Below are 23,976 nucleotides of genomic sequence, written 5' to 3' on the forward strand. Positions count from 1 at the left end.
ACATATTGGTCGAAAAATAACGTGCAAAGTTTGTATATTCGCTATGGAGAGAAATTCTATTCCAATGTCTTTATTTATCAGCTAAATATAACAGCAATGTTTAGTTGTAAGTTTCGTTGTTAAATTTCGGGAACCATATTTCGATTTTTGTAATTTCCACCCCACAAAGCGCACACGACCGTTTACAACATTCATCGTTCAAGCATCCGACCCATTAACCTAGAAGAAAACCTGATCTGGGTTCAAGTACCGGTGCGGTAACAAAAATATTTTAGTCACAGTCAGTACAAAAAGGTTTACCTTACAATTACATTTTATGTACCAATGGGGGCAATGACGGTGAAGTGCGTGGTAGTTCATAGCAAGTCTGCAAAAGTCACCACAAAATGGAATAAATTGTACAGTTTGGCTGTTTAGCCGACCTTATAGTGGTCAGTGTGCAACTGTACAGACAGCAAAATAAATTTTGCATGGAAATACTTTTCAGATGCAATTTAATTTAATTTGTGGATTAATAACCGTTTTCGATTTCATTCAAATTCATTGTTTGTTTATATGTTGCATACCGGTACATTTATTAAATACAAATTAGCGTCTAGAATGAATAACCATTTAATACGCATGAGTAGTTTCGGGTTTCGGCGTAATGTGAGTCCGAAGTGGCAAAGAAGATGTTAAGAAAATATTGTTTTGTTGACACCAAAGACCAACATTTTTGAGGCAATGTATCATGAAATGCATTTTCCTGTTTTTTGCGTTGTCACTGCTCACTTCCGGATGCACATTTGGAGACGAGTATGTCATGTCATTAAATTTTGCAATATTTGTGTAAAACTTTCTTAAAAGCGAACATGATAAGTTGAAGTATGCATGTGTTTATTGATACGACGTTCCACAACTAAAGTATTTGGTGTGATTGATCAAACAATCACGTAAATTCTATTTAACAAGGTCTTCGAATGATGACATGCTGCATCCTTACGAAGACCATTGGCGTTTCAAAAGACAATCTTCAGTAAATATAACACAGAAAATTGTCAATATTTCGGATTATGAAACTTGGAGTGCACATATCTCATCCGCGTATCTTCCAATAGCAAATACAAGGCAAGTAGGCTACATTTTCTGTTATGACTCAAGTAAATATTTATGTGGCGTAACATTTACTTGAACTAACATTGTGAACACTACATAATGGTCATATTGTAACTCAGTTACTTTGTTGCTGATATTCGTCCGTTCCATCGCTATGTCAGCGACACACATGTATACGGCCATCAGACTGTGATCAACAACCCACTGAAAACTGTAAGTGTTTTGGAGACAAGTAGGAATGGATGCAGCAGAAAGACACAAGCTACTGTTGTTGAGGCGGCCAGAAAATAGTATGTTGTTTCATTGTATATATGCTAGTATGTATGACGCTTTGATGCCATCAAGTTTATGGTTATGGTTTACAACAACTTTTTTCACAAATACAAAATGTTAGACAACAATGCAAATTTTCTCAGTGCTATTTTATTTAAATTTTGTTCGTTTCAGTGACTGCATTGTTGCTCAAAACGGCGGATATTTCAACACAAAAACTCTTTCATGTTATGGAAATGTTGTCAGCAATGGAAAGTTTATTCAAACTTCCGATATTCATAATGTTCATTTTGGTCTCACCTCTGCAGGATCAATAATTACAGGGTAAAAAACATTTGCCCAAGTTAGCGTTAGAACTTTATTGCTGTAACATTCTGCCTACTTGACTGTTAGGTACTTGACTAAAGCTGATGCTCGCATGATGAACTTTACGCAGCTTATTGGTGGTGTGATATGGCTAGTTCGGAATGGTATGTTGCCTCTGTTCTTGTCTGTAACCCCATTTAATCCGTAATATTTTAGAAATTTCTTTGTTAATTTTGATAGGAAGTTTTTGTCTTTGATTTTGTAGGAACATCTTTTGTGGAGGAATCACTAAAACTAGAGGACAATGCTGAGGAAACTGGAACTCTAAAGTAAGTACTTTTTAAACTGAGTTTCAATTAAATATAACTAAACATTAGTTGAGGTGTGATTTTTAACATCTGCTTTCAGTTAGTATGTGTATCTTTTCACCTGTCAAGTTCCTTACAAATGTTTTGCATTAAATTCAACATCTTCAGTTTATGTGGTAATATTACAGATATTTTGCTGATGTACAATCTGCCAGAACAGCTATTGGCCATGATAAATATGGTCATGTTGTTTTAGTACAAGTGGATGGCCAGACCAAGGCAAGGGGCCCAGACCTGTTTGGATTTGCCAAGTAAAACCCAACCTGTGTTGTTGTTATTGTGAATGTTTAACTTCGTCCTGTTAGACTCTTGAAGTTTCAGACACTTTTCTTTAAACTTTAAGGAAGCTTATAGCAATGTTTTTATAAACTTGATATGCTATGTTATCTTTTTCCTTGTTACAATGTGTTTCTCAAGCAAAAATTTTTTTTTTTTATTTTAAAGGTTTTTAATTGATGAGCTAGGTCTTGTGAATGCAATCAACTTGGACGGTGGTGGATCAGCCACCCTGGTATTAAACGGAAGTCTAGCAAGCTATCCATCCGATCATTGTAAGAATAACCCAAAGTTCAGGTGTCACCGTAAGGTGTCAACAATGATATGTGTGCATCGTGCTATATGTGGTCCAGGCTGTCAACATGGATCATGCCAGGATGGAAGGGAAAACGCGGTTGGATTTTTATTATGGAGATCTGCCACCATTCAATTTCACATCACCTAACAATAAAGTTCGACTTACGTTTATTTCATTTTGGTCTGAAACAAACCCAGGTTTCTCCATTGAATATGAAGCAGGTAGGAATACGAATATTGGGTGATTATAAGTTAATATTTCTGAGGTATATTTGGATGAGTAACTACGACTGTAACTTGGTTTTGTGCTGCTTCATTTCTGTGCGTGTTTTTGTTATATTATTCACTGTAGCATTAAATTGTGCAATAACACCAAATCCTGAATTCGTAATGTAATCCTAAACAGTTTCCGTCAAGTTGTGGATGGTATTGAATGCCATGCCTACGATTTCTTGACCCCTAATATGACATAATATGCTTTTGCAGTAAAATGTTGGACTGGTTACAAGTCAATCGTAAGTTTTGCCAATCCAAATTCTTCATGGGCTGGAGGGTTTTCCAACATCACAATTTCCCCGATCTGTCGTATCGTGGATGCAAACCTGACGAGCTGTATTTGTATTTGATTGCAAAAAACTTTAATACAAGCAAGGTCTTGGCAAGTTTCTGTCCTGATGTTAATTTTCAAACTCCAATCAACGATGCTACTATGAGAGTGGGAGTGGACAAAATACAAAATGTAACAATGGTGTCTTCGGAACTATTTGACCTCAGTTTTCGCGAAATTGCCTTTTGTCGTTACAACGATGCAGTGATGAGGAGCCAAGGAAATTCTGTTGATAGTAAGTTGTATTGTATCTGTAAACAATTGTTGCATGCATTCCTTGATGCTTACGTGCTAGTTGGGCTACAATAGGTCACATGCAAGTATATTTAGCACCAGAGGCAAGTTTCAGTTGTTTTACTCCCATTCAACCACTTTCTGCCTCCAAAATCATCGTGTAGCTCAGTCAGTTGATCTTTAATTCAGAAACATCAACTAACTGAGCTGTCTTTATAATCGTTTTGTTGAACTAACACGGAATTACATATATTGGTAAGGTGCGCGATCGACAGCATGCGAAGGTACCTAGGTTCGAACTTATCCAAATCGGTTTATTAAATAGCTATGGTAGATGACAAGTTTTTTATCGCACCAATCAGAAAGTTTATTCTGATGTGTAATTACTACGCAAATTATGCGACCCATTGTGGTCGTTCGGCCCATTGGTGGTTGCCTAGTTCGCCAAATAGAATAACCGACCCTGGCTACATGCGTCCAGAAACAATGAGACATTGACATTTATTTTGCATTAGATTGTCCACATCTCCCAAATCTAACGATTGTTCAACCTGCAAACCACAAAAGCTGGTTTCACAACAACCAGGCGGCTGCAGGATGGAGCAATGAATCGTGTTGGAAAGGTAACTTAAATATATTCGGGTTTGCCGAGAAATTGATGTTAGAGTTTTCTTTTAATTATTTGTGAATTTTTTAGGTTTGTTTGTGGATATCAACTCCTCCAACACAACTACGTTGACCGCGGGCAGAGTTCTGTTTTTCTGCAACAAATTGAGCGGTGACATGAATTCCGTTTATATAAGCGTGGGCAACCAAGTGTATTGGGGCAAAAAAGTATGTTTGCGATTACAGAGTAAACCGATGTTACTGTGCACAAATGTCAACTGAATTTAAAACAAAGTTTTAAGAAATTAGAATCTTATGTGCACAAAAAGCACTAACTTATTACCACAGAATCAGTCTGGTTTAGAATATATATATTTCGCACTTTGGGCATCTTCAGTTTCTTAGTCACCGTAAACACAATAATAATTGAGTATCTTATATATTTGGTTTCAGTTTGCCTTTGCGTTTATTCAAGTGTCGGCTTCAGACCACGGTGCCTTGGTGTCCTGTCACCAAAACTCCAATGAACAGAAACAGTCGACAACAAGACTTCTGAAACTTAACGTTCAATGTAAGGAAACTCGTGACACTTTGTTGTTCCATGACCAGTATATAACCCCGCAAAACAGGAAATTCGCTCTCGCGACCATAAATATTGTGGGCAAAACTGTTTTTAAGATATCACCATTGTTGTGTGGAGTTTCTCTGGGTTATTTTCAAATTACTGATTTTCAGTTTCGCAACTATCGATAGAAATCTTCGTTTAATAAATTGGGTTTATTTTATCGCAACTTCCTCGCTTTGTTTTTGGTTAACTCCCCGTATTTATCATAATGATGGTTGCCCCGTATCATGACCCTACTGAAAATACGAACCCGGTTTAAAGTAATACTTGTCACGAAACTTGGTTTCGAGATTTTTTAAACTCTTATCATTCCTTGAAGATCCGCCCAAAATCATTGGAAAAATAATTCGAAAAACAGTCACCTTACACCAGGAAATATCTGTCACTTTAAGATTTGCATCGAATCCACCCATTGTTGGAAACGGTAAAGTGCAAGTTACCAAGCCAGGTTTGTTCATCCCAAGCAATTTTGTTGCATTTTTGTATTTGTCCTATCACGAGGAAGTACTTCAAAGATCGTCACAAGCGCCTATTTCTTTGTGATATAATACGTTGGAAAACGGAAATGTTCCTGAGTACTTGTATATTGTCCTCACAAATGTTACACTCACACTAATGTTAAGTCGTTGAAGCCGTACAACTTAATTAACATGGATCGGTGAACCAAGCCACCCTGATAGGCTGTCGATCGATACCGTATCTGTAGTAGCTGAGTAAAGCCTTTTTAAATCAATCATTGAGACAGCATAGTTAACATATTACATTTTATAACAGGAGGAACAACCATGAAAAATGTGGTGATAACTTCAAACCTCACGTCGAACGAAATCATCTTACACTTTGACAAGGTGTTGTTTAGTGACTTACGCCTGCGCCACATCCTCCACAAACTCTCTAATATTTTCAGGTTTCTGGTGAAGATCTTGGAAAATACGCGATCACCATCAACTCCGGGCCTCCGTTTAATGTTGTGGACACAGTTGAGGTGACGTTGGCCAACGAATCAACAACTTCACAATCTATACTTGTTATTATTCTACCAATAGTGTGTGTTGTTAAAATACTAGCGGTTGTGATTGTTGGGGTTCGACGTCATCGCCTTGCAGCCTCCAGGAGAAGTAAGTATTTAACTCGCATATGATTGTAATTTTAATCGCCCTGTTCGCTTTTGTTGCGCCCATTGGAAATCCACGGAGAATAACGAATTGTGCTTGTCAGTTTTATATGCGTAACCTTATCTTGATATATCGGTTTGTTGCCCCGTTCTGTTGCTGTCGGTAGATATGACGTCATTTCCTCACTGAAACCATATCGCTGCAAGCACTGTCCCAGGCTCCCTTTTTCTCAGCGTTTAATTTGCTCAAATCCAACCTCAAAGCACACAAGCATTGTAACTTGTTAGAATTAACGCGACCATGCAAAGAATACACGACTTTCTTCATAATCACACGACATATATGTTTTTGTGCAGTCGCGAAACCCGAAGGAGTGAAGATGGTTGCAACAGCCGAGACCACAGAAAGCCAACCCATATAGTGAGGATTAAATCTTTGTATTCATATTTTGCTTGTGTTTGAGTGATGACGTAATTTCTTGTTGCAGCGTAAATGATCAACGTCGATCACCACCTGGACGAGAAGCCGAGTTCTCTTTCGATGAAAATGTTTATCTGAATCCCAGGACTGGACCTGCAGCTCTACCGCCGGACGATGGACATTATGAAATAATAATCTGATATCAACCTGGCGTCACCGAACAATGTAAAAACGTGAACAGCTGACACCGCAGAATGCGATCACTTTTTTGTCACAAACAAATTTTGGAATTTACAGAACCACTTGAAACTGCTTTAAGGCACCATTGTCGTCTTATATGACGTCATGCACTGTATTTCCTCGTATAAATTATTTTAAATTGATTCTGCTCATAGTATTATATTTCTATTTCTTGATTGCTTTCCTTTGAGTGTTAATGCTAAAAACATGACGAATGGTTATTGCAAGAAATATCAAAATGCTACTGAATAAATTTGAGCCAAAACTACATTCTGCTCCGCTGACAATATTAGGGAAGGGATGACATTAGAGGCATTTATCATTATGTGCATTTATAAATATCGGAGATATCCTTACCCTAAAAAGATTTGGATTCGTTCGAATCCGAATACCTGCGGCCGGAATTGGGTCGGATCCGAATGTTTAATGACGTCATAAATTTGCAAATCGGTCGCAACACGCAATTTTTGTTTATTCGCTGTAACGAGAAATTCTATTCTTTATTTATCAGCTAAATACGCCAGTTGTTTCGTACAATTAAAGGTTTTCTTACAGGAAAAAGCATTGCGACCCGGCGCACGTGAGCTCCAAACAATATAACACGTGGTATCCGACCATTTATTTGAATGCAGTATCTCTTTAGGACCATTTGCGGATATTCAGCTGCTTTGTCCCACCTATTGATGTTTCCGTGGTAAACTGTGGGCCCATTTCTTAGTACGGCTCCCGATTCGATGATATCGATTAAGTACGTCATCGGTCGTTGCTGATTACAGAGCCCTTGGGCTCCTAAAATCTAGTGTGTGTGTTTATGGTATGCAGTGGATAATTGTTCCTTTATTGGATGTGCTTCAGCCTTCATTGCCCACAAGAATATATATTTCCCTCAGAACTACCCACGCACACCACGCGTTCCCTGCGCGCTCAATGCAAATTCCCAATTACATTACAATGGTTTGCAAAAATGGCACAAAACTGAAAATACGACGAATGACAGACGGTCAATATTGCTTGTTTACATTCTACCTTACATATCCTAAACGATGCAACCCACGTTAGTTTTTGCACCAGATTGTTAGTGTTTAAAACATTACGTTTGGCAGCAAGGATATCGAACTAACGATCATATTACAAGTCTGATAAAGCCGCATGATTAAACTGGGCTCATACAGGAAGTCTGACAGTTTGAAATACGCGCGGCTTCCTTGAAGAGAGCGTCAACGCGTGTTGGAAAGGGCGTCCCTTGGAACACTTTCCAAATATATATTTTCTGTTGCAGATCCGCCCACAATCCTTGAAAAAATAATTTGCAACTCAAACAACTCGCACCGGGAAATATTTGTCAGTTTGAGATTTGCATTAAATCCACCAATTGTTGGGAACGGCAAAATGTAATTTACCAAGCCAGGTGTGTTCTATGTGATACCTTACTATAGATGTCTACAAACCGATGGCCCCCTGTTTCTATCTATTAGCTACGGGGGCAGGGCGTTCCTAGAAAATGCGAGGATCGATTCTAATCGTTAATATTTACACAAATTATTGTTTTACACTCACCTTTATGTTAATTAGGTTTACCGAAAACTGACCAATATTGACAATGTTTGACGAAATACGTTTTCATGCATTTACAACTACAGAAGTGATTACGGTTGGTGATAAATTCAGGTCCTTATGTCATAAAACTAGTATAGGTTGTCGGCTCTGCACAGTGATTTAAAGATGAGGTATACTAATAGAAATTGTTAAAGCAAGGTGTTTCAAAGAACCTGTTTTAATCGGGGAAATCCAGCATTAGTTTACATATAGTATTTCGAAAGACAGGTCTCATAGTCGCTTAAACTACAGTTCAGTGCAAAGTTGTCGAGTTATCAGACTTCCAGAGAATCAACGGTATCAGAAAAAGGGAGAATGTAATAACGGATGTGATGTCAACGCTTCTCCATCTATAAAACGTCTCCACTAAACTGGCTTCCAACGACTGCTAACTGTTGGTGATTTCGGTCGTTGCCATTGCTTATTCAGTACCAGTTGATATTGCTTGGACGACTTCACAGCTATTTTCTTCCACTTAGGTTGAAAGCCTACTTGCTGTGTTTCTACTGTTGTTGTGGAACAGATGCCATCTAGTGTCGTGGATAACGGGTTCATATAAACATAACCTTCGGTTGTAATTTGTCTGACGGTAAGTATTATTTTTATGTATTTGCGAATCGTTGGTATTTAATTTATAACTAACAGGAAGTTTTCTTTTCAGATCAAGAAGAAAATACGATATTAAATTACACGTACATACACTCCCGATACAACCAGGGGATCTGGCAATGATTCGAACAATCCTTCTGCAATTTATTGTGTTGGGATTGTTCCAGGTTTGCTCTCCAGGTTCGTGTAATTAGGACACAAACAACAAAAAACTCAAAAAGTAATTTTCGTTCAAATACAACTGTCAGCAAATGAATCGTGCATTTACATAATAAATGTATATCTTTATCAAGTTGTTAAATGAGAGCTCATGTACTTTTAACTTTAAAACTTTCCGTACAGTCAACTCGTTACAACGAATGTTGGTTGTTTCAGAAGTAAAGCACACCATGTTTAATTGAAATATTAATTGATTTCATCTAGTTTTATCTGGTTTGTATCCACATTTGCAAAACCGATGCGGCGAAAGAAACCGCACAGCAAATGTTGGTGTGACGAAACGTCTGACGTCACCAGGTTGGCCTGGTAACTATAAGAACAACGAATATTGCGAGTGGTTCATCGGAGCACCCACAAATCACGTGATCCTGTTCAAAGTGGTTTCATATTCAACTGATTCTCGTTACGACAAACTACAGGTTAGATAAAAAGAACCTTTTTTATACTTTTTGGTCTGTCAACTTGTTGCCACGTTTGTTGGTTGCTTGAGAAGTAAAACCAAGCATGTTTACGAAGTGAAATAAAAATTTTTTTCCTTGCGAGTGGTTAATAGAAGCAACCACAAATCACGTGATCTTGTTCAACGTGGTTTCGTTTTCAACAGAATCTCGTTACGACGAACAGAATGTTAAATGAAATTAACCGGAAAAAAATTATATAGTTTTGTAAATATGTTTTTTATCATAGTATAAGTAACACCATGCTGCTTTCGCATAGCAAGGCGTGCAGGATGGCCCTACCACGCATGCTCTTTGTATTTGGCGAGCTCAGCTCTCGTGTTTTGGTTATTAGGTTCACAGGCTTCGTAGGCAATACATTGCAGCCAAGCTGGATCAACCACTATTCCAATTTCAGTGGATGATCCAGCTTGGCTGCGAAACCTGTAAACCATATTATCATGGTTGCTTTTGTTTTTTGTGTGTTGCATTTTTATTTGCCTTGTTCTAAAGATTAACTCAAAACAATAACAGATTTACGACAAGGACGGGACAACGCGGTTGTATTATTATTATGGAAATCTGACGTCTTTCAATTTCACATCACCTAACAATGAAGTTCGACTTGCCTTTACTTCAGATAGTTCTGCAACAAATCCAGGTTTCTCCATTGAATATAAAGCAGGTTGGCGACCAATGTTGGTTGTTTCTGTTATCACTAAGACACAACATGTTTACTAAGGAAAATATTAATGGTTTTCTTCTAGTTTTATCTGGTTTGTATCCACATTTGCAAAACCGATGCGGCGAAAGAAACCGCACAGCAAATGATGGTGTGACGAAACGTCTGACGTCACCAGGTTGGCCGGGTAACTATAAGACCTATGAAGATTGCGAGTGGTTCATCGGAGCACCCACAAATCACGTGATCTTGTTCAAAGTGGTTTCGTTTTCAACTTATTATTCTCGTGCTAAACTACAGGTTAGATAAAAAGAACCGTTTTTATACTTTCTGGTCTGTCAACTTGTTGTCACGGTTGTTGGTTGCTTGAGAAGTAAATCCAAGCATGTTTACGAAGTGAAATATTAATTTTTTTCCTTGCGAGTGGTTAACAGAAGCAACCACAAATCACGTGATCTTGTTCAAAGTGGTTTCGTTTTCAACAGAATCTCGTTACGACGAACGGAATGTTAAATGAAATTAACCGGAAAAATTATTTAGTTATGTAAATACGTTTTTTATCATACTAGAAGTAACACCATGCTGCTTTCGCATATCAAGGCATGCAGGATGGCCCTACCACGCATGCTCTTTATATTTGGCGGTCTCAGCTCTCGTGTTTTGGTTATTAGGATCACAGGCTTCGCAGGCAATACATTGCAGCCAATCTGGATCAACCACTAATCCAATTTCAGTGGCTGATCCAGTTTGGCTGCGAAGCCTGTGAACCTTATTATCATGGTTGCTTTTGTTTGTTGCATTTTTGTCTGCCGCGTTCTAAAGATGAACTCAAAACAATAACAGATTTACGACAAGGACGGGAAAACGCGGTTGGATTATTATTATGGAGTTCTGCCACCATTCAATTTCACATCACCTAACAATGAAGTTCGACTTACGTTTGCTACATCTGGGGATGGAACAAACCCAGGTTTCTCCATTGAATATAAAGCAGGTTGGCGACCAATGTTGGTTGTTTCTGTTATCACTAAGACACAACATGTTTACTAAGTAAAATATTGATTGACTTCTTCTAGTTTTATCTGGTTTGTATCCACATTTGCAAAACCGATGCGGCGAAAGAAACCGCACAGCAAACGTTGGTGTGACGAAACGTCTGACGTCACCAGGTTGGCCTGGTAACTATAAAAGTAACGAAGATTGCGAGTGGTTCATCGGAGCACCCACAAATCACGTGATCTTGTTCAAAGTGGTTTCGTTTTCAACTCGATCATGTTGCGACAAACTACAGGTTAGATAAAAAGAAACGTTTTTATACTTTATGATCTGTCAACTTGTTGCCACGATTGTTGGTTGCTTGAGAAGTAAAACCAAGCATGTTTACGAAGTGAAATATTAATTTTTTTTCCTTGCGAGTGGTTAATAGAAGCACCCACAAATCACGTGATCTTGTTCAAAGTGGTTTCGTTTTCAACAGAATCTCGTTACGACGAACAGAATGTTAAATGAAATTAACCGGAAAAATTATTTAGTTTTGTAAATACCTTTTTTTATCATACTAGAAGTAACACCATGCTGCTTTCGCATAGCAAGGCATGCAGGAGGACCCTACCACGCATGCTCTTTATATTTGGCGATCTCAGCTCTCGTGTTTTGGTTATTAGGTTCACAGGCTTCGTAGGCAATACATTGCAGCCAAGCTGGATCAACCACTTTCCCCATTTCAGTGGCTGATCCAGTTTGACTGCGAAGCCTGTGAACCTTATTATCATGGTTGCTTTTGTTTTTTGTTTGTTGTATTTTTGTCTGGCGCGTTCTAAACATGAACTCAAAACAATAACAGGTTTACGACAGGGACGGGAAAACGCGGTTGTATTATTATTTTGGAAATCTGACGTCTTTCAATTTCACATCACCTAACAATGAAGTTCGACTTGCGTTTACTTCATATTGGTCTGGAACAAACCCAGGTTTCTCCATTGAATATAAAGCAGGTTGGCGACCAATGTTGGTTGTTTCTGTATCACTAAGACACATCACGTTTACTAAGTAAAATATTGATTGATTTCTTCTAGTTTTATCTGGTTTGTATCCACATTTGCAAAACCGATGCGGCGAAAGAAACCGTACAGCAAATGTTGGTGTGACGAAACGTCTGACGTCACCAGGTTGGCCTGGTTACTATAAGAACAATGAAGATTGCGAGTGGTTCATCGGAGCACCCACAAATCACGTGATCTTGTTCAAAGTGGTTTGGTTTTCAACTTCTTATTATCGTGATAAACTACAGGTTAGATAAAAAGAAACGTTTTCATACTTTATGGTCTGTCAACTTGTTGCCACGATTGTTGGTTGCTTGAAAAGTAAAACCAATCATGTTTACGAAGTGAAATATTATTTTTTTTTTTGCGAGTGGTTAATAGAAGCAACCACAAATCACGTGATCTTGTTCAAAGTGGTTTCGTTTTCAACAGAATCTCGTTACGACGAACAGAATGTTCAATGAAATTAACCGGAAAAAAATGTATTTAGTTTTGTAAATACGTTTATTATCATACCAGAAGTAACACCATGCTGCTTTTGCATAGCAAGGCATGCAGGACGACCCTACCGCGCATGTTCTTTATATTTGGCGGTCTCAGCTCTCGTGTTTTGGTTATTAGGTTCACAGGCTTCGCAGGCAAGACATTGCAGCCAAGCTGGATCAACCACTAATCCAATTTCAGTGGATGATCCAGTTTGGCTGCGAAGCCTGGGAACCTTATTATCATGGTTGCTTTTGTTTTTTGTTTGTTGCATTTTTGTCTGCCGCGTTCTAAAGATGAACTCGAAACAATAACAGGTTTACGACAAGGACGGGAAATCGCGGTTGGATTATTATTATGGAGATCTGCCACCATTCAATTTCACATCACCTAACAATGAAGTTCGACTTACGTTTGCTACATCTGGGTATGGAACAAACCCAGGTTTCTCCATTGAATATAAAGCAGGTTGGCGACCAATGTTGGTTGTTTCTGTTATCACTAAGACACATCACGTTTACTAAGTAAAATATTGATTGATTTCTTCTAGTTTTATCTGGTTTGTATCCACATTTGCAAAACCGATGCGGCAAAAGAAACCGCACAGCAAACGTTGGTGTGACGAAACGTCTGACGTCACCAGGTTGGCCTGGTAGCTATAAAAACGTCGAAGATTGCGAGTGGTTCATCGAAGCACCCACAAATCACGTGATCTTGTTCAAAGTGGTTTCGTTTTCAACTGGATCATATGACAAACTACAGGTTAGATAAAAAGAACCTTTTTTTTACTTTTTGGTCTGTCAACTTGTTGTCACGATTGTTGGTTGCTTGAGTAGTAAAACCAAGAATGTTTACGAAGTGAAATATTATTTTTTTTCCTTGCGAGTGGTTAATAGAAGCAACCACAAATCACGTGATCTTGTTCAAAGTGGTTTCGTTTTCAACAGAATCTCGTTACGACGAACAGAATGTTAAATGAAATTAAACGGAAAAAATTATGTTGTTTTGTAAATACGTTTTTTGTCATACTAGAAGTAACACCATGCTGCTCTCGCATAGCAAGGCATGTAGGATGGCCCTACCACGCATGCTCTTTAGATTTGGCGAGCTCAGCTCTCGTGTTTTGGTTATTAGCTTAACAGGCTTCGCAGTCAAGACATTGCAGCCAATCTGGATCAACCACTAATCCAATTTCAGTGGCTGATCCAGTTTGGCTGCGAAGCCTGTGAACCTTATTATCATGGTTGCTTTTGTTTTTTGTTTGTTGCATTTTTGTCTGCCGCGTTCTAATGATCAACTCGAAACAATAACAGGTTTACGACAAGGACGGGAAAACGCGGTTGGATTATTATTATGGAGATCTGCCACAATTTAATTTCACATCACCTAACAATGAAGTTCGACTTACGTTTACTTCATATGATGAACCAAACCCAGGTTTCTCCATTGAATATAAAGCAGGTTGGCGACCAATGTTGGTTGTCTCTGTTATCACTAAAACACAACATGTTTAAGTGAAATATTAATTGTTTTCTTCTAGTTTTGTCTGGTTTGTATCCACATTTGCAAAACCGATGCGGCGAAAGAAACCGCACAGCAAATGTTGGTGTGACGAAACGTCTGACGTCACCAGGTTGGCCTGGTAACTTTAAGAACGGTGAAGATTGCGAGTGGTTCATCGAAGCACCCACAAATCACGTGATCTTGTTCAAAGTGGTTTCGTTTTCAACTTATTATTTTAATATACTACAGGTTAGATGAAAAGAACAGGAAAAAAATTATTTAATTTTGTGTTTACTTTTGTTATCGCAGTTGCTTTTGTTTGTTGCGTTTTTGTCTGCCATGTACTAAAGATGAACTCAAAACAATAACAGGTTTACGACAAGGACGGGAAAACGCGGTTGGATTTTTATTATGGAGATCTGCCACCATTCAATTTCACATCACCTAACAATGAAGTTCGACTTACGTTTACTTCATTTTGGTCTGGAAGATGCCCAGGTTTCTCCATTGAATATAAAGCAGGTTGGCGACCAATGTTGGTTGTTTCTGTTATCACTAAGACACAACATGTTTAAGTGAAATATTAATTGTTTTCTTCTAGTTTTATCTGGTTTGTATCCACATTTGCAAAACCGATGCGGCGAAAGAAACCGCACAGCAAATGTTGGTGTGACGAAACGTCTGACGTCACCGGGTTGGCCTGGTAACTATAAGAACCGTGAAGATTGCGAGTGGTTCATCGAAGCTCCCACAAATCACGTGATCTTGTTCAAAGTGGCATCGTTTTCAACTAAATCATATGAGAAACTACAGGTTAGATGAAAAGAACCGGAAAAAAATTATTTAGTTTTGTGTTTACTTTTGTTATCGCAGTTGCTTTTGTTTGTTGCGTTTTTTTCTGCCATGTACTAAAGATGAACTCAAAACAATAACAGGTTTACGACAAGGACGGGAAAACGCGGTTGGATTTTTATTATGGAGATCTGCCACCATTCAATTTCACATCACCTAACAATGAAGTTCGACTTACGTTTACTTCATATTCATATTCATATAGATCAAACCCAGGTTTCTCCATTGAATATGAAGCAGGTAGGAATACGAATATTGGGTGATTATTAAGTTAATATTTCTGAGGTAAATTTGGATGAGTAACTACGACTGTAACTTGGTTTTGTGCTGCTTCATTTATGTGCGTGTTTTTGTTATATTATTCACTGTAGCATTAAATTGTGCAATAACACCAAATCCTGAATTCGTAATGTAATCTTAAACAGTTTGCGTCAAGTTGTGGATGGTACTGAATGCCATGCCTACGATTTCTTGACCCCTAATATGACATAATATGCTTTTGCAGTAAAATGTTGGACTGGTTACAAGTCAATCGTAAGTTTTGCCAATCCAAATTCTTCATGGGCTGGAGGGTTTTCCAACATCACAATTTCCCCCACTCTGTCGTATCGTGGATGCAAACCTGACGAGCTGTATTTGTATTTGATTGCAAAAAACTTTAATATAAGCAAGGTCTTGGCAGGTTTCTGTCCTGATTTTAATTTTCAAACTCCAAGCAACGATGCTACCATGAGAGTGAGAGTGGACAAAATACAAAATGTAACAATGGTGTCTTCGGAACTATTTGACCGCAGTTTTCGCAAAATTGCCTTTTGTCGTTACAACGATGCAGTGATGAGGAGCCAAGGAAATTCTGTTGATAGTTAGTTGTATTGTATATGTAAACAATTGTTGCATGCATTCCTTAAAGCTTACGTGCTAGTTGGGCTACAATAGGTCACATGCAAGTATATTTAGAACCAGAGGCAAGTTTCAGTTGTTTTGCTCCCATTCAACCACTTTCTGCCTCCAAAATCGTTGTGTACCTCAGTCAGTTGATCTTTAATTCAGAAACATCAACTAACTGAGCTGTCTTTATAATTGTTTTGTCGAATGATTCGAAATTATGCAAATCGGGTAATTAAATAGCTATGGTAGATGACAAGTTTTTATCGCACCAATCAGAAAGTTTATTCTGATGTGTAATCACTACGCAAATTATGCGACCCATTGTGGTCGTTCGGCCCATTGGTGATTGCCTAGTTCGACAAATAGACTAACCGACCCTGGCTACATGCGTCCAGAAAAAATGAGATACTGACATTTATTTTGCATTAGATTGTCCACATCTCCCAAATCTAACGATTGTTCAACCTGCAAACCACAAAAGCTGGTTTCACAACAACCAGGCGGCTGCAGGATGGAGCAATGAATCGTGTTGGAAAGGTAACTTAAATATATTCGGGTTTGCCGAGAAATTGATGTTAGAATTTTCTTTTAATTATTTGTGAATTTTTTAGGTTTGTTTGTGGAAATCAACTCCTCCAACACAACTACGTTGACCGCGGGCAGTGTTCTGTTTTTTTGCAAGAAATTGAGCGGTGACATGAATTCCGTTTATGTAAGCGTGGGCAACCAAGTGTATTGGGGCAAAGAAGTATGTTTGCGATTACAGAGTAAACCAATTTTGCTGTGCACAAATGTCAACTGATTTTAAAACAAAGTTTTTAGAAATTAAAATCTTATATGTACAAAAAGCACTAACTTATTGCCACAGGATCAGTCTGGTTTAGAATATATATATTTCGCACTTTGGGCATCTTCAGTTTCTTAGTCACCGTAAACACAATAATAATTGAGTATCTTATATATTTGGTTTCAGTTTGCCTTTGCGTTTATTCAAGTGTCGGCTTCAGACCACTGTGCCTTGGTGTCCTGTCACCAAAACTCCAATGAACAGAAACAGTCGACAACAAGACTTCTGAAACTTAACGTTCAATGTAAGGAAACTCGTGACACTTTGTAGTTCCATGACCATTATATAACCCCGCAAAGCAGGAAATTTGCTCTCGCGACCATAAATATTGTGGGCAAAACAATTTTTAAGATATCACCATAGTTGTGTGGAGTTTCTCTGGGTTATTTTCAAATTACTGATTTTCAGTTTCGCAACTATCGATAGAAATCTTCGTTTAATAAATTGGGTTTATTTTATCGCAACTTCCTTGCTTTGTTATTGGTTAACTCCACGTATTTATCATAATGATGGTTGCCACGTATCATGACCCTACTGAAAATACGAACCCGGTTTAATGTGATACTTGTCACGAAACTTGATTTCGAGATTTTTTGAACTCTTATCATTCCTTGCAGATCCGCCCAAAATCATTGGAAAAATAATTCGAAAAACAGTCACCTTACACCAGGAAATATCTGTCAGTTTAAGATTTGCATCAAATCCACCCATTGTTGGAAACGGTAAAGTGCAAGTTACCAAGCCAGGTTTGTTCATCCCAAGCAATTTTGTTGCATTTTTGTATTTGTCCTATCACGAGGCACTACTCTAAACTCAAAGTACCTCACAAGGGCCTATTTCTTTGTGATATAATACGTTGGAAAACGGAAATGTTCCTGAGTACTTGTATATTGTCCTCACAAATGTTACACTCACACTAATGTTAATTGAAGTCGTACAACTTCATTAACATATCACATTTTTTAACAGGAGGAACAACCATGAAAAACGTGGTGATAACTTCAAACCTCACGTCGAACGAAATCATCTTACACTTTGACAAGGTGTTGTTTAGTGACTTACGCCTGCACCACATCCTCCACAAACTGTCCAATATTTTCAGGTTTCTGCAGAAGATCTTGGAAAATACGCAATCACCATCAACTCCGGTCCTCCGTTTAATTCTGTGGACACAGTAGAGCTGACATTGGTCAACGAATCAACAACTTCTGTGAACAATTCTCCCGACAACAACAAATCACAATCTGTACTTGTTATCATTCTACCAATAGTGTTAGTTGTGTTTGTTGTTATAATAGTAGCTGTGATTGTTGGGGTTCGACGTCATCGCCTTGCAGCCTCCAGGAGAAGTAAGTATTTAACTCGTATATGATTGTAATTCTAATCGCCCTGTTCGCTTTTGTTGCGCCCTTTAGAAATCCACGGAAAATAGCGAATTGTGCTTGTCAGTTATATGTGCGTAACCTTATCTTGATATATCGGTTTGTTGCCCCGTTCTGTTGTTGTCGGTAGATATGACGTCATTTCCTCACTGAAACCATATCGCTGCAAGCACTGTCCCAGGCTACCTTTTTCTCAGCGTTTAATTTGCTCAAATCCAACCTCACAGCACACAAGCATTGTAACTTGTTAGAATTAACGCGACCATGCAAAGAATACACGACTTTCTTCACAATATCACGACATATATGTTTTGTGCAGTCGCGAAACCCGAAGGAATGGAGATGGTTGCAACAGCCGAGACCCCAGAAAGCCAACCCATGAAGTGAGGATTAAATCTTTGTAATCATATTTTGCTTGTGTTTGAGTGATGACGTAATCTCTTATTGCAGCGTAAATGATCAACGTCGATCACCGCCTACACGAGAAGCCGAGTTCTCTGGTGATGAGAATGTTTATCTGAACCCCAGGGCTGGACCTGCAGTTCCACCGCCGGACGAGGGACATTATGAAATAATAATCTGATATCAGTATATGTTACCACGTGATCTCCTTGCCCTCATATCAACCTGGCGTCACCGAACAATGTAAAAACGTGGATAGCTGACATCGAAGAATGCGATCACTTCTTTTGTCACAAACAAGTTTTGGAATTTACAGAACCACTTGAAACTGCTTTAAGGCACCATTGACGTCATACATGACGTCATGCACTGTATTTCCTCGTATCGAATATTTTAAATTGATTTTGCTCTTAGTCTTATATTTCGTTTTCTTCATTACTTTCCTTTGAATGTAAAAAGCTATAACCATGACAAATGATTATTGTAAGAAATATCAAAATGCTTGCGTATGCGTAGTAAAAATTGTATTTGATCGCTTTTAATTGTTTGACTAACATTCATTCATTAACCCACTGTCACTCTTTAATTCTCGTCACGGTACTCGTGCGAAATTAATCTGATAAGACCACTCTCGCAATTGAGAGAGATTCTTTGTTATCTACGTTTGTTTTATGACATTTTTACCCGGACAACTCGCCTGAAAATGAGTCTGTATAATTGAACGCTTGGGCTGTAAAGGCAGACAATTTCTGAATCAAAACCTTGAACATTTGTACTGTCTCATTACGCATCATTGGATTTACTCGAACAGCCCCATTGAAATTACATCTTTTATTGTGTGTATTCGAATGCCTTACTAGTTTTAATACAACCCAGTAATTACTAATGGTACATTGTTGGAGTCTTTATGGAGTCATAGTTAGGTTTTGTGTTATCACCGAGTAAACATAACATAAATCCAATGACTTCACTCGGTGCAGAGACTTCACTCGGTGCATTGACTTCAAATTTAGGTATGACTCTTAAAGAACACAGCATAAGATAGTATAAGTTAATTTACACTACGTTATTACAAGAAGGGCTCGCAGGCTACACCAGGAACTTCGAGTGAAGTAACTTCACCGAGTGAGGTCATAAGGTCCCTTCACCGAATACGGTGATCGGTGAAGTTACTTCACCGGATGTAGTGATGGAGCGCACATTTTTACACACCACCTCTGTTGCATATTCGGTCGAATCCGAATGTTTAATGACGTCATGAATTTACATATTGGTCGAGAAATAACGTGCAAAGTCTGTATATTCGCTATAGAGAGAAATTCTATTCCAATGTATTGATTTATCAGCTAAATAACAGCAATGTTTAGTTGTAAGTTTCGTTGTTAAATTTCGGGTACCATATTTCGATTTTTGTAATTTCCACCCCACAAAGCGCACACGACCGTTTACAAAATTCATCGTTCAAGCATCCGACCCATTAACCTAGAAGAAAACCTTATCTGGGTTCAAGTACCGGTGCGGTAACAAAAATATTTGAGTCACGGTCAGTACAAAAAGTTTTACCTTACAATTACATTTTATGTACCAATGGGGGCAATGACGATGAAGTGCGTGGTAGTTCATAGCAAGTCTGCAAAAGTCACCACCAAATGGAACAAATTGTACAGTTTGGCTGTTTAGCTGACCTGATAGTGGTCACAGTGTGCAACTGTACAGACAGCAAAAAAAAATACTTTTTAGGTGCAAGTAAATTTAATTTGTGGATTAATAACCGTTTTCGATTTCATTTAAATTCATTGTTTGTTTATATGTTGCATACCAGTACATTTATTAAATACAAATTAGCGTCTAGAATGAATAACCATGTAATACGCATGAGTAGTTTCGGGTTTCGGCGTAATGTGAGTCCGAAGTGCAGTGTTGCCAGTTGGGCGCTCTTTACGCCCAATTGGGCGTGTTGTCTTGGGTGTTTGCGCTTTTTTATTGCACCTTGCGCTTTGGGCGCATTTGGGCGTGTTTAAGAAATTTAAAAATTTGATAATTAACTCATTAATTATCTGACAAAACGCTGTTTCAGCCGTATTCAAAATACTGCAAACTGACCACACAACGAAATATGACGTCATAATCATGTTGCAAAGACGACTGTAATCAAAATAATGAGTATTATGAAACTTGGAGTGCACATAACTCATCCGCGTATCTTCCAGTAGCAAATACAAGGCAAGTAGGCTACATTTTCTGTTATGACTCAAGTAAATATTTATGTGGCGTAACATTTACTTGAACTAACATTGTGAACATTACATAATGGTCATATTGTAACTCAGTTACTTTGTTGCTGATATTCGTCCGTTCCATCGCTATGTCAGCGACACAAATGTATACGGCCATCAGACTGTGATCAACAACCCACTGAAAACTGTAAGTTTTTTGGAGACAAGTAGGAATGGATGCAGCAGAAAGACACAAGCTACTGTTGTTGAGGCGGCCAGAAAATAGTATGTTGTTTCATTGTATATATGCTAGTATGTATGACCCCTTGATGCCATCAAGTGTCGATTGCAAACAGCCTTGTGTAACTTTTGTCACAAACACGAAATGTTAGACAACATTTCGTGTTTGTGACAAAAGTTACTCCCCAGAAAAAGACCATGTTAAAGCTTCTGTTAAATATCCCAAAAAGTCTTGAGTATTTTACGTTTGATGAAATTTTTTAGAATTGTGTGCACGTGAAGGACGCAAATTGGTATTTCTTTCTTAAATAAATTTTCCTGGCGGGAGATGCCCAAAAAAAAAAAAAAAAAAAAAAAAAAAAACGGCGGATATTTCAACACAAAAACTCTTTCATTTATGGAAATGTTGTCAACAATGGAAAGTTTATTCAAACTTCAGATATTCATAATGTTCATTTTGGCCTCACCTCTGCAGGATCAATAATTCAGGGTAAAAAATATTTGCCCAAGTTAGCGTTAGAACTTTGTTGCTGTAACATTCTGCCTACTTGACTGTTAGGTACTTGACTAAAGCTGATGCTCACAAGATGAACTTTACGCAGTTTATTGGTGGAGTGATATGGCTGGTTCGGAATGGTATGTTGCCTCTGTTCTTGTCTGTAACCCCATTTAATCCTCAATATTTTAGAAATTTCGAGTATAAAGACAGCGCAGTTAGTTGATGTTTCTAAATTAAAGATCAACTGACTGAGCTACACGATGATTTTGGAGGCAGAAAGTGGTTGAATGGGAGTAAAAAAACTTAAACTTGCCTCTGGTGCTAAATATACTTGCATGTGACCTATTGTAGCCCAACTAGCACGTAAGCATCAAGGAATCCATGCAACAATTGTTTACAGATACAATACAACTAACTATCAACAGAATTTCCTTGGCTCCTCATCACTGCATCGTTGTAACGACAAAAGGCAATTTTGCGAAAACTGCGGTCAAATAGTTCCGAAGACACCATTGTTACATTTTGCATTTTGTCCACTCCCACTCCCACTCTCACTCTCATGGTAGCATCGTTGCTTGGAGTTTGAAAATTAAAATCAGGACAGAAACTTGCCAAGACCTTGCTTGTATTAAAGTTTTTTGCAATCAAATACAAATACAGCTCGTTAGGTTTGCATCCACGATACGACAGAGTTGGGGGGAATTGTGATGTTGGAAAACCCCCCAGCCCATGAAGAATTTGGATTGGCAAAACTTACGTTTGACTTGAAACCAGTCCAACATATTACTGCAAAAGCATATTATGTCATATTAGGGGTCAAGAAATCGTAGGCATGGCATTCAATACCATCCACAACTTGACGCAAACTGTTTAAGATTACATTAAGAACTCAGGATTTGGTGTTATTGCACAATTTAATGCTACAGTGAATAATATAACAAAAACACGTACAGAAATGAAGCAGCACAAAACCAAGTTACAGTCGTAGCTACCCAACCAAATGTACTTCAGATATAGTAACTTAATAATCATCCAATATTCCAATTCCTACCTGCTTCATATTCAATGGAGAATCCTGGGTTTGTTCTATACCCGTATGAAGTTGTTCTATATCACCGCATCGGTTTTGCAAAGGTGGATACAAACCAGATAAAACTAGAAGAAATCAATCAATATTTTACTTAGTAAACGTGTTGTGTCTTACTTTTGAAGCATAGCGCCCTCTAGATGGCGCTATGTTCTGAAGCAACCAACATTCGTTGCAACGAGTTGGCCGCCAGGAAAGTATAAAAACGAACCGTTTAATGAAATTTTCTCATAAGTTTCAAAGTTGAAAGTACATGAGCTCTCATATTTATCCACATGATAAAGATATACATTTATTATGTAAATGCACGATTCGTCATTTGCTGACAGTGGTATTTAACGAAAATTACTTTTTGAGTTTTTTGTTGTTTGTGTCCTAATTACACGAACCTGGAGAGCAATCAGCAAACCTGAAACAATCCCAACACAACAAATTGCAGAAGGATTGTTCGAATCATTACCAAATCCCCTGGCTGTATCGGGAGTATGTATGTGTAATTTAATATCGTATTTTCTTCTGATCTGAAAAGAAAACTTCTGGTTAGTTATAAATTAATACCAACGATTCGCAAATACATAAAAATAATACTTACCGTCAGACAAATTACAACCCAAGGTTATGTTTATATGAACCCGTTATCCACGACACTGGATGGCATCTGTTCCACAACAACAGTAGAAACACAGCAAGTAGGCTTTCAACCTAAGTGGGAGAAAATAGCTGTGAAGTCGTCCAAGCAATATCAACTGGTACTGAATAAGCAATGGCAACGACCGAAATCACCAACAGTTTGCAGTCGTTGGAAGCCAGTTTAGTGGAGAGGTTATATAGATGGAGAGGCGTTGACATCACATCCGTTATTACATTCTCCCTTTTTCTGATACCGTTTATTCTCTGGAAGTTTGATAACTCGTCAACTTTGCACTCAACTGTAGTTTAAGCGACGATGAAAGCTGTCTTTCGAAATACTATATGTAAACTAATGCAGGATTTCCGCGATAAAAACAGGTTCTTTGAAACACCTTGTTTAAAAATTTCTATTAGTATTCCTCATCTTTAAATCACTGTGCAGAGCCGACAACCTACTAGTTTTATGACATAAGGACCTGAATTTATCACCAACCGTAACCGTAACTTGTGTAGTTGTAATTGCATGAAAACGTATTTCGTCAAACATTGTCAATATTGGTCAGTTTTCGGTAAACCTAATTCACATAAAGGTCAGTGTAAAACGCCCTGCCCCCGTAGCTAATAGATAGAAAACAGATAGAAACATCGGTTTGTAGACATCTATAGTAAGATATCACATAGAACAAACCTGGCTTGGTAAATTACATTTTGCCGTTTCCAACAATTGGAGAATTTAATGCAAATCTCAAACTGACAAATACTTCCCGGTGCGAGTTGTTTGAGTTACAAATTATTTTTTCTTTGAGATTGAGATTTACATCAAAGGATTGTGGGCGGATCTGCAACAGAAAATATATATTTGGAAAGTGTTCCAAGGGACGCGCTTTCCAACACGCGTTG

At 38.1% G+C, this 23,976-nt stretch overlaps 2 protein-coding genes across 4 annotated transcripts; both read left to right on the top strand.

Annotated features, from left to right (window-relative positions):
* Positions 1–643: 643 nt before the first annotated feature.
* Positions 644–6,717, top strand: LOC145900266 (uncharacterized). Of its 3 annotated transcripts, XR_014402512.1 has the most exons (11): positions 644–795; positions 952–1,107; positions 1,215–1,385; positions 1,543–1,692; positions 1,762–1,838; positions 1,940–2,003; positions 2,171–2,293; positions 2,487–2,593; positions 2,672–2,837; positions 3,102–3,457; positions 3,972–4,079. XR_014402512.1 is itself a non-coding variant. In XM_082988847.1 (9 exons), exons 1-9 carry the CDS (start codon positions 3,106–3,108, stop codon positions 6,420–6,422), a joined length of 1,326 nt encoding a protein of 441 aa, XP_082844973.1. In that variant the 5' UTR covers positions 3,104–3,105; the 3' UTR covers positions 6,423–6,717. The 3 variants fall into 3 exon arrangements, 1 of the variants encoding a protein (XP_082844973.1); XR_014402511.1 differs by having other exon boundaries at positions 2,487–2,837; XM_082988847.1 differs by lacking the exons at positions 644–795; positions 952–1,107; positions 1,215–1,385; ... (4 more) ...; positions 2,487–2,593; positions 2,672–2,837 and adding exons at positions 4,154–4,290; positions 4,516–4,633; positions 5,007–5,135; ... (2 more) ...; positions 6,159–6,222; positions 6,290–6,717 and having other exon boundaries at positions 3,104–3,457.
* A 5,210-nt stretch (positions 6,718–11,927) lies between these two features.
* On the top strand, positions 11,928–19,274 carry LOC145917836 (cubilin-like). Its single transcript, XM_083003131.1, has 18 exons — positions 11,928–12,012; positions 12,081–12,295; positions 12,848–12,998; positions 13,081–13,292; positions 13,844–13,991; positions 14,071–14,243; positions 14,405–14,555; positions 14,635–14,846; positions 14,969–15,125; positions 15,391–15,747; positions 16,203–16,310; positions 16,385–16,521; positions 16,747–16,864; positions 17,238–17,366; positions 17,590–17,663; positions 17,723–17,969; positions 18,322–18,385; positions 18,453–19,274. Exons 1-18 carry the CDS (start codon positions 11,928–11,930, stop codon positions 18,583–18,585), a joined length of 2,871 nt encoding a protein of 956 aa, XP_082859257.1. The 3' UTR covers positions 18,586–19,274.
* Positions 19,275–23,976: the final 4,702 nt, after the last annotated feature.

The sequence above is a fragment of the Ascidia mentula genome, chromosome 1 (genome assembly GCF_947561715.1).
Source record: "Ascidia mentula chromosome 1, kaAscMent1.1, whole genome shotgun sequence".
In the NCBI taxonomy this organism is placed as follows: Eukaryota; Metazoa; Chordata; class Ascidiacea; order Phlebobranchia; family Ascidiidae; genus Ascidia; species Ascidia mentula.